Source organism: Carassius gibelio, chromosome B8 (genome assembly GCF_023724105.1).
Source record: "Carassius gibelio isolate Cgi1373 ecotype wild population from Czech Republic chromosome B8, carGib1.2-hapl.c, whole genome shotgun sequence".
Taxonomy (NCBI): Eukaryota; Metazoa; Chordata; class Actinopteri; order Cypriniformes; family Cyprinidae; genus Carassius; species Carassius gibelio.
The window spans coordinates 24,929,455-24,942,315 of NC_068403.1; the positions used below are offsets into that span (position 1 = coordinate 24,929,455).

Here is a 12,861-nt window from a genome sequence, read left to right on the forward strand (position 1 = left end):
TTAGATTGTGGGCGTCTCCGTTAATTGTCATCAGCAACAGCTGTCACTCATTACTCATTCCCTATATATTGGCTTGTCTCATGTCTTGTGTTTGTGAGATCGTTGTTTAATGTCCGTTATCCTGTTTGTTGGCTTTAGTGTTGTCTGCGTTGGATGTCTGTGTTTTTCCCAGAACCTCATCCACTCTCCGCACATCCACTCAGCCACGGACACTTACCTTCGGCTCTATTCCCCGCAGTTCCTGTGCCATCCACTCCTGCTACCTACTCCCCGTCATCATCCGGACTACTCACCTTCTCTCCGCCATCATCCGGATTCCTCCCCTCCTCACCACCACCACGGTTTCGTCTTCTCAGCGTCATTGTTCCTGTGTGTCTATTTGTTCATCTCACTTCATTAAAACTTAACTTGCATCTGTTTCCTGACTTTCCTTCAGTCCACCGTCACAATTTTGCAGTAGAAAAACAATGTATTGTAAAACATACTTCAGTAATTGTTTGAATCGAAAATCAAGTCAACACAATACAAAGCAGAACCGTTAACTGTGGTAAAATTAGGGTTGCAAAGAGGCAGAACATTTCTGGAAGCTTTTCAGAATTCTTTGGACACTTTGGAAAGTTTACGGAAATGTTCAGCCCCTTTGCAACCCTAGGTACAAATCACTGTACAGGCACGACCTTGAGCGACCTATTATTAAAAAAACTGTGGCGACTACAAAACACTAAAGGTAATAATCATTAGAAAAACCACCAGGAATTATAGTACATTATTATAACTCTAATCTAAAATGATCTGGTGCATTAACACCAAATTAAAATAATGTGCAGTGACTCTAAATTACTGACCGCTCTCATTGATTTCTTTTAAAGATGTCTGAGCACAAAACCTGAATGAAAAGCAATCAGCTCTGAGAGAAACCAACGAATGTTTCGGGTCTCATCTGAATGCCAGGAGGAAGTAATGATGATTGGCCGACACACAACAGGCGCTCGGATAACTCTCGGCCATTTGTGAGGAGCCAGGCGCACACGCAGCCGAAACATAAACACAGCACAGGTGTGGAAGTGTTTCAGGACACACAGAAGGACAGGTGGAGATGACGAGAGGTGTGTTTTCTTGCTGACAGGCTGCAAATGAATTTTAATGGCATCCCGCAGCAGAAGATGACACTGAAGTGAGTACAGTCACACTGATTTGGTCCTGAGATGGGGGGACTGGGAGGCCCCGGTGTGAACGTGTTTGCCAATGAGACCATCTGTAACGATCACATGAGACGACCCAAACACACTCACTTCCCGGGACTCAATTCTCAACCTCTCTCTCTCTCTCTCTCTCTCTCTCTGTTCCCTAACCTCTCACCCTCCCCCCATTAAAAGCACAGGAGGACAAAGCATGATGTCATCACCCCTCGCCCTGCATCGGTATTCCCACAGAGAGGGAAAAAGCCCTCCCTCCTCTCTCTTTAAATGCCACTACAGCAAGTGCCCTGATGTTTGTCTCCAGAATACTTAACTCTAGAGACGCCGAAGCATCAGTATGACTAATATTTACAATAATAATTCAAGATGCATTTTAATTGAAAAACAGAGAATGTCCACACCACAACACAGTCATAATTTAAAACATAATCATTAGTAAAATAATAAAAATAATAATACAATTTTCACAAACAAAAGAGGTTTAGATTATTATCCTAATTAATCTGTCATGTTCAAAAAGTATTTTTATATTTTTATAGCCTTATTTGGCACTAAAATTTAATTTTATTATTTTTGTTTATTAATTTTCTTATCAGCCCTTTTAAAAACTTCCTAGAAATGTCAGTATCTAAACATAAAATTTTAGTAAAATACTATTTAAAGTAGTAATAATAAAGTAATAATAAATTTCAAAACAGCACACTGTCTGTTTATATATTATTATAAACTATTATTATTTTTCACATATAATGCCATATAATACATATACACTACCTTTCCAAAGTATGGATTTGTTAAGGTTTGCACTATTTTTTTGTTGAATTATACTGTATAAAAATGCAGATAAAAACTAAATAAATACGTAAATAAGTAAATAAAAAAAACATACTACAATTACAACTTTTTTATCTAATGCATTTAAATAATTTATTCACTATATAGTTAACAATTATAATACATCCTTGTATATTATTTCCTATATTATATATTTTAAAATGTTATTTTTATAATTTCAGATATTTCAGTGTCAATATTTGAAAAAAAAAAAAAAAAACTTTTCTAACTTTATAAATGTCTTTTTCACTTTAATCTCTCTCTGCTTAATAAAAGTATTTTAAACATTAGAGCCATTCTTATTTAATTATTTGCAGATTAACGAGGAATTAAAACAAAAAAAGCTTTCTAAATTGGAAAGGGTCTCATTAAACCCCACGTGGTCACTTTAGAGTCAAAGGTTAAGTCAGCACAACAGTACACAGGGAAATCCCTTTCATCTGAGCATCTCTTCACATCCCTGCCTCACACAGGTCCACAAAAGCTTGAAGATAAATGGATGTAGCAGAGATGACATCTGAAAATGATCACACATCCCAGGTGAGGACAGACCTCTCTCTTTCTCTCCCTCCCTCCTTCATTCATTGGGGTCATTGTCAGAGGTAGACAGGCACTATTGTGTGCTTCCGGCACTCACTTGGGAACTTGAACAGAACAAAGAGGGGAGAGAGCGACAGAAGCTATTACTCAAACTGGTGCTAAATGAACTAAAGCGCGTTTTAAAGAAAGGCTACAGATTTACAGCATCCGTCGCTGAAGAAAACCCAAGCTCTCCGACACCAACACGGCAGATATCAACAACTCACAAAGAGCAGAGATGAGACGCCAAGTGTCTTTTATAGGTTTATCTAGACACAAAAACTATTTTGACTTGTTTGTAAAACCGAACAACTTGCCTGTACAATAATATACTTACACTCTCAGAAAAAAAACATACAAAAGCTGTCATTGGGACTGTTGATTTTAGGTAATACAGTAATTTTCAACTGTGATGAATTCATTCATTTTAATAAGTAATTGAACATTTTATAGTGCTATAGGTCTACAAATGTATTGTCTATTTTATTTATTTTTTTATTTGAAGAAGTTGGAGGGAAATCTCTGATATAGTTATTTTAGTATTGTTTACACTATTATTTACTGTTTTGAATTAGCTATTATTTTCACATTTTCCGTTTTATTAGGTTTTGTTTTTATTTTTTATACATCTTTAAATTTACTCATTTTTTTCTCCATTTCAATAATTTTGGTACTTTTTCATAAAAGATTTCAAATTTTCATTTACGTTTTCTTAAATACTTTTTCATCAATTATTCATATCTGATTTTAGCTTTATTTCAATCAATTCAAAATATTTGTAAATAGACTTAATTAACAATAACAACACTGGAATGAAATACTCTTAATTAAAACCTGTACCCCTGGCAGCAGATGAAATATCAGGTTCACAGGATATGATGTCACATGAAGTGGACTCTGGAAGTGGAATTCCAGAGGATTTAAAAGGGAATATGATGAGGAGGCAGGGAATGAGACACATGTCCAATGGTTAATGAATGGAGGAGGGTGTTCTCCGGCTGTGATTTCACAACATTGCTATATGAAATATGGGAATAGTATCCTGAAGACACACCTCACAACATGTCTCATCCTACATGTCACTTTTACTGTCATGGCTTTTGTGCTGCTCAGAAATGTGTCATTTCCAAGCATTTTCCCTAACACCAACCTGACTACAAAACAAACCTTTGAATTTTGGATTTTTGTGTGAATGTGTTAAACCAGCCCAAGTCTATTCAGCATGACTAGACCTGCCACACACATGCACAACATCTGCAATGCTCCACAAGTCTTCTGCTTGGCAAGCAAAACTGTCTTTTGTTCTAAAGCAGTGCATCTCAACAGCACAGGTTTGCTTGGAGCATTTTATAGTTGTATTTTTCTTGACATACAGAAAGCACACCATTACATTACATTACATTGCATCAGTGCATTAAACTACAAACTTATTCAAAGTAGCCATGCATTTAATGTAGATTACACAGAAATGCAAAACTCACATAACAATGCTAATAAAATGGAAAAACTTCAATAACATAATTTAAATAGTTTATAGAGACACTTAAAATATCTGAATATTATAGGATTACATAACATAGTAGGCTATACCGTGTGTAAATAGGTAGCCTAATCCTATACCCAACCCATGTGTTTTCAAAAGGGAAGTGTGATTATTAATCCAGCACTGATATGAACTATAACTATATTAACAATATATTAGATTGTTAAAGGGGGGGTGAAATGCTATTTCATGCATACTAAGTTTTTTACACTGTTAAAGAGTTGGATTCCCATGCTAAACATGGACAAAGTTTCAAAAATTAAGTTGTACGTTTGAAGGAGTATTTTTGTTCCAAAAAAACCTCTTCCGGTTTGTCACAAGTTTCGGAAAGTTTCCCTTTCATAGGTCACTTCGATGCTGCGGTGACGTCACCACGTATGGGAACACCTTTGGTGTGACGAATGTCTGAAGCCCTATACCATCCCGCCAATCCTATTGGCCAAATGGCGCATGGCACCACCCTACGCATGCGCACGCATGATATACCTGGGTGCAGCGCGCCATTTCGCTCAGATTTAATTCCTTCAGGAATAGCGAATCATCTGTGCCCTATCATCTCGCGTTCTCCAGCGATTTTCTTCGAGCAGTGTTTAACTCCTCTTTCGCGGACGCGATGAGTCAACGAAAGGTAAGAGCTGTATAATGGGTTTATCACAGGGAGGCACTCATGAGAGATTCGTTTGCAGCCTCTCTACATGTTCTCTCTTTGATAGCCTACGGCTATGGTAAAATAAAGAAAAGTATCCGCGCTCTGGAGTCTATTTCTTCAGTCGCCTCGCGTCTAACCCCCACCGTTCGCTTCTGCGGTCGCCGAGGCCCCGCACGAGGTGTTGGATGGGGGCGATATGTGCGGCTTGACTATGAAATACAGTGATTCACTGGAGTTTTTCCACTTGCTCGCTCTTCCCTACTCGAGCGCGTTAATCGGAGCAGTTTTGCTTTTATACTATGTTGTCTAACCGCAGCTTCGAACTCAGAGTATGCTCTGGCCGGCATAAGCGGTTCTCTCCCTCCGAGCGGACAGGAGAAACGCGCTTCCCCTTCCTCAGTGTGCTATTATGTGGCTATCCGTGCGGTGGATAAACTACCCTTCTCACGGACCTCCACCAAGAGGTTTCGAGGTCCTGGAAGCAGCCTTATCAGCGCATATCACGAACGGCGTGGGTTTTTGCCACGATTAAGTGACATGGCGGACTGCTATTATATAGCGATGCCGTTTGACTACCTCTCTAGCCGAACGGATCGCGCCAAACTCCGCCGCGACCTAGTCTCGTCGAAGACGTATCGAGTCGTGTCTATTTCGGCAAATTTTATTCTCTTATTACGGTTCTTCACAAGAAGCCTCTCGTTCTTAACCCCCTCACTCTAACATTGACTGTCTCGCAGCACAAGCACTTCGAGCGTCACTGAACTGAGCTGTTATTTGAGCGCCCCTCAGACACTGCACAATTCAGTCTTCAGAGTTTGAGGAACGGCATAGAGACTGGCGAATATGGCCAGTTTATGACGGCTCACACAGCTGCCGCGTTCTCGCTAGCGGCGTGGCCCTATGTTTATCTTGTTGGATTAAATCCTGCTGTGGACACGCTTCAGGATTATACACAACGAAACGCAGCGAGTTTGACGCATGCATTTTCCTTCAATGTTTGCCGGGGTCTGTGCCCTCCACTAGAGAGTGCTGTTGGACTGCTAATGCACATCCAACCCTCTCACTGCAGTCCCCACGCTCTAACATTGACGGTCTCGCATCAAAGGCACCTCGAGCTTCATTGGATTGAGCTATCATTTGAGCGCCCCCTCAGACACTGCACTATCCAGCCTTCAGAGTTTGAGGGACGCCACAAGAGACTGGCGAATATGGCCAGTTTATGACGGCTCACACAGCTGCCGCGTTCTCGCTAGCGGCGTGGCCTAATGTTATCTTGTTGGATTAAATCCTGCCGTGAACACGCTTCAGGATTATACACAACAAAACGCAGCGATTTTGACGCATGCGCTTTCTTTCTATGTTTGCCAGGGTCTGTGCCCTCCACTAGAGAGTGCTGTTGGACTGCTAATGCACATCCAACCCTCTCACTGCAGTCCCCACGCTCTAACATTGACTGTCTCGCAGCAAGCCACCTCGAGCATCATTGGATTGAGCTATCATTTGAGCGCCCCCTCAGACACTCTGCACAATCCAGCCTTCAGAGTTTGAGGGACGGCACAAAAGGCTGGCAAAGATGGCCAGTTTATGACTGCTCATACAGCCGCCACGTTCTCGCAATAGCGACGTGGCCCGATTTTTATCTTGGTGAATTAAATCCTGCCGTGGATACGCTTCAGGATTATACACAACGAAACGCAGCGAGTTTACGCATGCGCTTTCCTTCATGTTCACCAGGGACTGTGCCCTCCACTATAGAGTGCTGTTGGACCGCTAATGCGCATCCAACACTCTCACTGCCGTCCCTACGCTCTAACATTGACTGTCTCGCAGCAAACAGCGCTTCGAGCAGCATTGGATCGGGCTGTAACGCCAGGCGTAAATAAATAAGTAAATAATAATCCCTCAGACACTCTGCGCAATCCAGCTTTCAGATTTCGAGGGGCGATTCAAGGGTCTTACACAGACGACCCGTTTATGACGGCTCGCACACCCGCCGTTTTAGTTAGCGGCAGAGCCTGATGTTCAATTCGTTGGTCTAATTCCTGCCGTGGACACGTTTCAGGATTATACACAACGGGACGCAATAGCTCTTATGCATACACTTCCCCTGTGCACGAATGCCGCAGGCTTTTCCGTGCACGGACATTTATGTGTATGACAGCGTTGCAGAAAGCGGAAATTTGAGACTGCTAGTATTGTTTTGGGTCGCGTGGAACGCTTGCCCGGCATTCCTCAATGGGTGTTACGCACAATTGTCACGGATACACCAATTCGTTTTTTAGAGACGGCGGATTGTGACCCCGTACTTCTCAAAATGCATGGATGTAGCTCTGGCCCTGTTGCGGCTCCAGGGCGTCCGTCGGTGAACCACTTAGACGATTGGCAGCGGCATTCCCCGTAATTTGTCTGGGGTTACTTAACATGCGCCCTTTTCAGTGGAAAAATGGGCGGAAAGACGAAATATTTCACCCCGTTGTCTTCCGCATCGGACGATTTCGGTGATACGGAGTTGTGTGATGTCGTTAAAACTATGGATGCCAACCGAATTTCTCCTACCGGGGTTCGGCTGGGGATTTGAGCTTTCCCAGAGACCGTCACGACGGATGCGTCTTTGACCGGTTGGGGAGCTGTTTGTCAAGGGCTACCAGCCCATGTAGTGTGGACAGCTGCACAACGCAGTTGGTATATAAACCGATTGGAATTACTGGCAGTTTTCTGGCTCTCTAGTAATTCGAGAATCTGCTGATCGGCCGTCTTGTGCTGCTCAGATCAGACAACACAGCGTTTGTCTCATACCTGAATCACTAGGAGGGATTACACTCTCGCCCCCTGTGCAAGCTGACGAGACATGTTCTTCTTTGGTCTCAGAACAAATTTCTATCGATCCGAGTTGTTCATGTCCCCGGACGTTGAACTTCGGAGCGGATATGCTATCCAGACAGGCTCTGGAACAGGGAGAATGGAGATTACACCCCCAGATGGTGAATCTTTTATGGCGGATATTCGGCAAAGCGAAAGTGGATTTATTCGCGTCGAACGTGACTACACATTGCACGCTATGGTTCTCCCTATGCCCCCCATCGCCCCTGGGCGTGGATGCATTAGCTCACAGCTGGCCCAGGACCAGTCTGTATGCTTTCCTCTGATTCGTTTGATCCCAGCGGTATTATGCAGAATACGGCAGGACAGAGTGGAACAACTGCTGCTGGTGGCTCCGCGATGGCACACGCAGTCGTGGTTTGCGGATCTGATCAGTCTGCTAGCGGGCTCTCCGTGGGAGATTCCCCTCAGACAGGATTTATTATCACAAGCACAGGGGCTGATTTGGCACCCGAGGCCAGATCTGTGGAAACTGTGGGCGTGGCCACTGAGCGGAGTGCATTAGTATGTCCCGGTCTTCTGTTGAAACCACTGAGACTATATTGAATTCTAGAGCAGCTTCTACGAGACGCTTATATGCTTTCAAGTGGAGACTGCTTACAGCCTGGTGTGGCAATCGTAATGTGGATCCAGTTTACTGCCCAGTGGCTTCAGTGCTGGAGTTCCTCCAGGATCGTTTTTCGGATGGCGTAACACCAGCCACTTTAAAGGTTTACGTGGCAGCCATTTCAGCTTACCACAAATACATAGGCGGTGCCTCTGTGGGGCGTCATCCACTAGTTTCTCGTTTCATACAGGGTGCGCGACGGCTGAGGCCTTTCCGCCCTGTGCGAGTTCCTTCATGGGATTTATCCATTGTGTTGCTAGGTTTATCAGGGCATCCGTTTGAGCCCTTGGAGACTGTATCGGATAAATTCCTGACACTGAAGACACTTCTTCTCATGGCTTTATCCTCCCTCAAGAGAGTTGGGGATTTACAGGCTCTTTCTGTTTCACCTTCATGCATGGAATTTGCACCGGGCTCTGTGAAGGTGCTGCTGCGGCCCTGGCCTAACTATGTTCCTAAGGTCGCATATAACCCCTTTCACTTTCAGCATGTGGTCCTGGAAGCTTTTTCACCTGCTGAGGCTGGGTCAAGAGATCTAAGTCTTTGCCCTGTGAGAGCTTAAAGACTTATGTGGATCTGACCAGCTGTTTGTCTGTTTTGGACATAAAAGTAAGGGCCATGCGGTTACAAAACAGTGCATGTCCCATTGGCTGGTGGAGGCAATTTCTTTGGCCTATGAGGCGCGCGGACTCGCTTCGCCCTTGGAAGTTAAAGCTCACTCCACTCGAGCTGTGGCTTCTTCTCAAGCTTTCTCAGTGGATCTTCTATGGGTGATGTCTGTGCTGCGGCAGGATGGTCCTCACCGAGCACTTTTATCAAATCCTACAGTCTAGATGTGAGGATGGCTCCTGGCTCCCGGGTTCTCTCCGCTTGAGCAGATGCTTCCTCGGATCTCAGTTATCAGGTACGTCAGGCGTTTTGGTATATCGTTCCCATACGTGGTGACGTCACCGCAGCATCGAAGTGACCTATGAAAGGGAACATCTCGGTTACGTATGTAACCATGGTTCCCTGAATAGGGAACGAGATGCTGCGGTTCTGGCCGTTCCGTACCTTGATAATGTTCTTCATCTTCAGTCATGAAATCTGAGCGAAATGGTGCGCTGCACCCAGGTATATCATGCGTGCGCATGCGTAGGGTGGTGCCATGCGCCATTTGGCCAATAGGATTGGCAGGATGGTATAGGGCTTCAGACATTCGTCACACCGAAGGTGTTCCCATACGTGGTGACGTCACCGCAGCATCTCGTTCCCTATTCAGGGAACCATGGTTACATACGTAACCGAGATGTTTTTTCGAGTATGGCTCTGTGTGACGTTAGATGGAGCGGAATTTCCTTATATGGGTCCTAAGTGCGCGCTCTTCTGCCGGAAGAGCGCGCGCTCCCATACAGCAGAGCACTGAGAGGCTGAGCACAGCCTGATCAGAGCGAGAGCCTCGCGAAAAGTCACAAAAGAAGTGTGTTTTTGGTTGCCAGGGCAAGACAACCCTGCACAGATTACCAAAAGAGAAACAGCATTAAGGGACCAGTGGATGGAGTTTATTTTTACAGAGCATCAACGGAGTTGTGCAAGTGTTTTTGTTTGTTCCCTGCATTTCGGATTGCACATCGTTTATTTCTTAAGGATAATGCAGTCCCAACGGAAAAGGGTCACGATCGTGTGTTGGAACCGCAGGCGGTGGGTAAAACTGCTTCAAATATCTCTGTGTTGTTAACTTAGCTATCAGCGCATAAGCACATCAAGTAAACAACATGCGATGTTGTCATCAAACTGCACTTTCCACATGTACAGCTTAAAAAAAAAAAAAAAAAAAAAAGACGACATAAAGTGGAACTTAGTAATTTTCCAAAACCGCTAAGCAAATATATACAGTTTCAGTACATACCACATAGCATACCGCCTTTGCTGATGCTGCTCTTGTTAAATTTCAGCCTCTGGATCTGTGTCACAGCTTCCACATGCTCTCAACTCAAAAGCCTACTGGTGCTCGTGATTCTTTAGCTCCGCCCACACGTCACGCCTCTAGGCGCTCGTGTTTTTCCGGGAAAAATCGGTACAGACTATCTTTCTCTTATAAATATAATAAAACTAAAGACTTTTTGGAGTTATGAAGGATGCAGTACTACTCTATAGGTACTCAAGATTAACAGGATATTGAGTGAAAACGAGCATTTCACCCCCCCTTTAATAGTTTAATCTCTTAAGTAATTTTTTTTTAAAGTAGCCTATTTATAAGGAATTTGTGCATTCATGAGAGTGCGCCTCCACCTGTTTACAAAATACTTTCCACGTGTCACGCGCTGATGCCAAAATTTAAGAGAAACGTGACGAAAAAAATGTCATGTCAAATCGTTTCACTCACTCAAAAGACGATGTGTGAAGATTAAATTCGCATTAAAGTACTGATGTGATGCTAAACAGACCGAATGAGCGACTGAGTAAGTGAATGATGAATGAATGAATGGGGATTCCATTGATAAATGTGGCAGTTTCTTCCTTCAATCGAAATCGACATTTTTTAGCAACCAATGTGGCTTTTTTACATTTTTTATGAAACGACTGCATTTAAAGCCATTTTTTCTGGACGTTTTAAGAACCTCTTACCTGTGTGTGGAATCTGGGTCTCCGTCCCGTCCTCCGAGAGTTTGTCTCTTCTCCTCTGACTGTGGTCGATTCCTCCCGGACCCCAGAGTCAGTGTTCAGCCCCTTTCACAATCACGCCCCGCTCCCCCTCTGAAGCCAGGCTGCCCCCAGACAAACCTCCACCAACTTTTCTCGAGATATTCCCAAAACTTCCTCATCCAATTATGAGCTTTAACATGCTTTTTTGGCGACATCTCCACATGGAGTCTGTAGTGTTTAGTGACTGAAGTCTAGTGTTTAAGTTCCCATAGTTATTGCCTACCGAGCTTCGTAGATTCATCACATTAAATAATTAATTCGCCTTTTTGGTAGCTGAGCAGCATAAATCTTCAGTCTGTGTGTGTGTTTATGTGACTACTCAACAAGACGGGAATTGTGTCATATTTCTGTCCCACAATTAGATGTCTTATTGTGTCTATGCTTTGTTTCTTATAAATCGTGGATTCGCGACTCGCGAGCATGTACTGGACGAAACAAACAAACTGCATTTTTAGCAGTTTGGCTCTGATTGGCTATTGCCTTCAAGAAATCACCAGCTCTCTCTGTGATTGGCTACTTGCTCCGCGCTCCATGAACACGTTATAAATATAAATATTTGATGTGCAAACACAACTGTACTAGAGAGCTGTTATTGCATCTTTAACTGAGGTTGCTGCTTTCATTTGAGCATTTGTCAAAATTAGCCAAAAATGCTAAATAATACCAATTTCCAAAAGCATGAACATCAAATTGAGTTGTAATGTGAAAATGTTAAATACAGTTAGAAAATATCAAACATATTTCTTTTAAATGCACTTTTATTCATAATGTTCTTGTTTTATTTTGAATGTTTTTGTAATTCAACTGATATAAGGTGCGAATCATTTGAACGTGCGTCATTTGTCATTGTGACGTCACTAAGAATTCTGTGTACATTTGACCCTTTAGGCGCTTAGAACTATGCTTTCAGTTCAGTTTAAAGACTTTCCCCCCTATGCCTTCCACAGTGCTTGTCCGTGATCAGTTCTCTTTCACGGCTTATTGGCTATAATTTAACAGGAATGTTTCTTTTTAATCAAGCACATCATGCTCTTTACTTTGACATTCATCCATGTGTCTTTGTTAACAACGTCAAACTGTCCGGCTCACTGAAGGCTGAGGGGGTTATCATAAATAAATACACATTTATAGGACATAAAAGCGAAAGTATGTGGTGACATTTTTCAAAATGTCATTGGCACAATTGAGCACCAGTTTCAATATATATAAAACAATAAAAACAGCAATTGCGATTTTATTTTACAATTCTGACACAAGATATAAACTATAAACTCTATCTGATAATCTTGTAATTGCAAAAAAAGTCATTATTTAAAGGTAGCTAACAGTGACTTTTCCCCTCACTATTCTGAATATTTCTATAACAATTGCGAGTTTTGTTTTCTTCTCAGAATTGAGAGATTATATCATGGAATTCTGAAAAAAGAATGAAGTAAATGCTACTTGTATATTTTTATTCTGTGACTGAAATAAGCTTCCATTAAAAAAGAAATCCAATAGGAATGATGTACATTTGCATTTCGTGCGTTTCGACACACTTGCAGTGCAATGTAATTCCAGTCCTGAAGCTGAGCACTGTCGCCAACTCAGAAAAAATATATAATTAAAATAATCAACTGCAAAGTCAATGCAAAATGAAGACCAGAGTCCATAATTTTTTCCAGTTTACATTATCAATATCATTATTGTACAACTCAAAAATCTACATCCCAGCCAGAATCATCCAGTGGTGCTGCTTCGGTGTGGGTTTCTGGCAGGAGGGATGATCCTCCGTGATCAGAGACACAGGGAACCTGTAGAAAGGTTATGTTTATTTGAACTGGACAGATGCATCGTTGGAAGGGTGTGTTCGTTATACAAGTATATAATATAAGCTGAATAGAGT

At 42.6% G+C, this 12,861-nt stretch overlaps 1 protein-coding gene across 2 annotated transcripts in view; it reads right to left on the reverse strand.

Annotated features, from left to right (window-relative positions):
* Nucleotides 1–11,777: 11,777 nt before the first annotated feature.
* Nucleotides 11,778–12,861, reverse strand: part of prkg1l (protein kinase cGMP-dependent 1, like) — a 30,519-nt gene continuing 29,435 nt past the window's right edge. For both annotated transcript variants that reach the window (XM_052562445.1, XM_052562444.1), the window contains exon 20: nt 11,778–12,769. In XM_052562445.1, the coding sequence (XP_052418405.1) occupies nt 12,671–12,769 (99 nt within the window). In that variant the 3' untranslated portion in view covers nt 11,778–12,670. The remainder of the gene's footprint in view (nt 12,770–12,861) is intronic.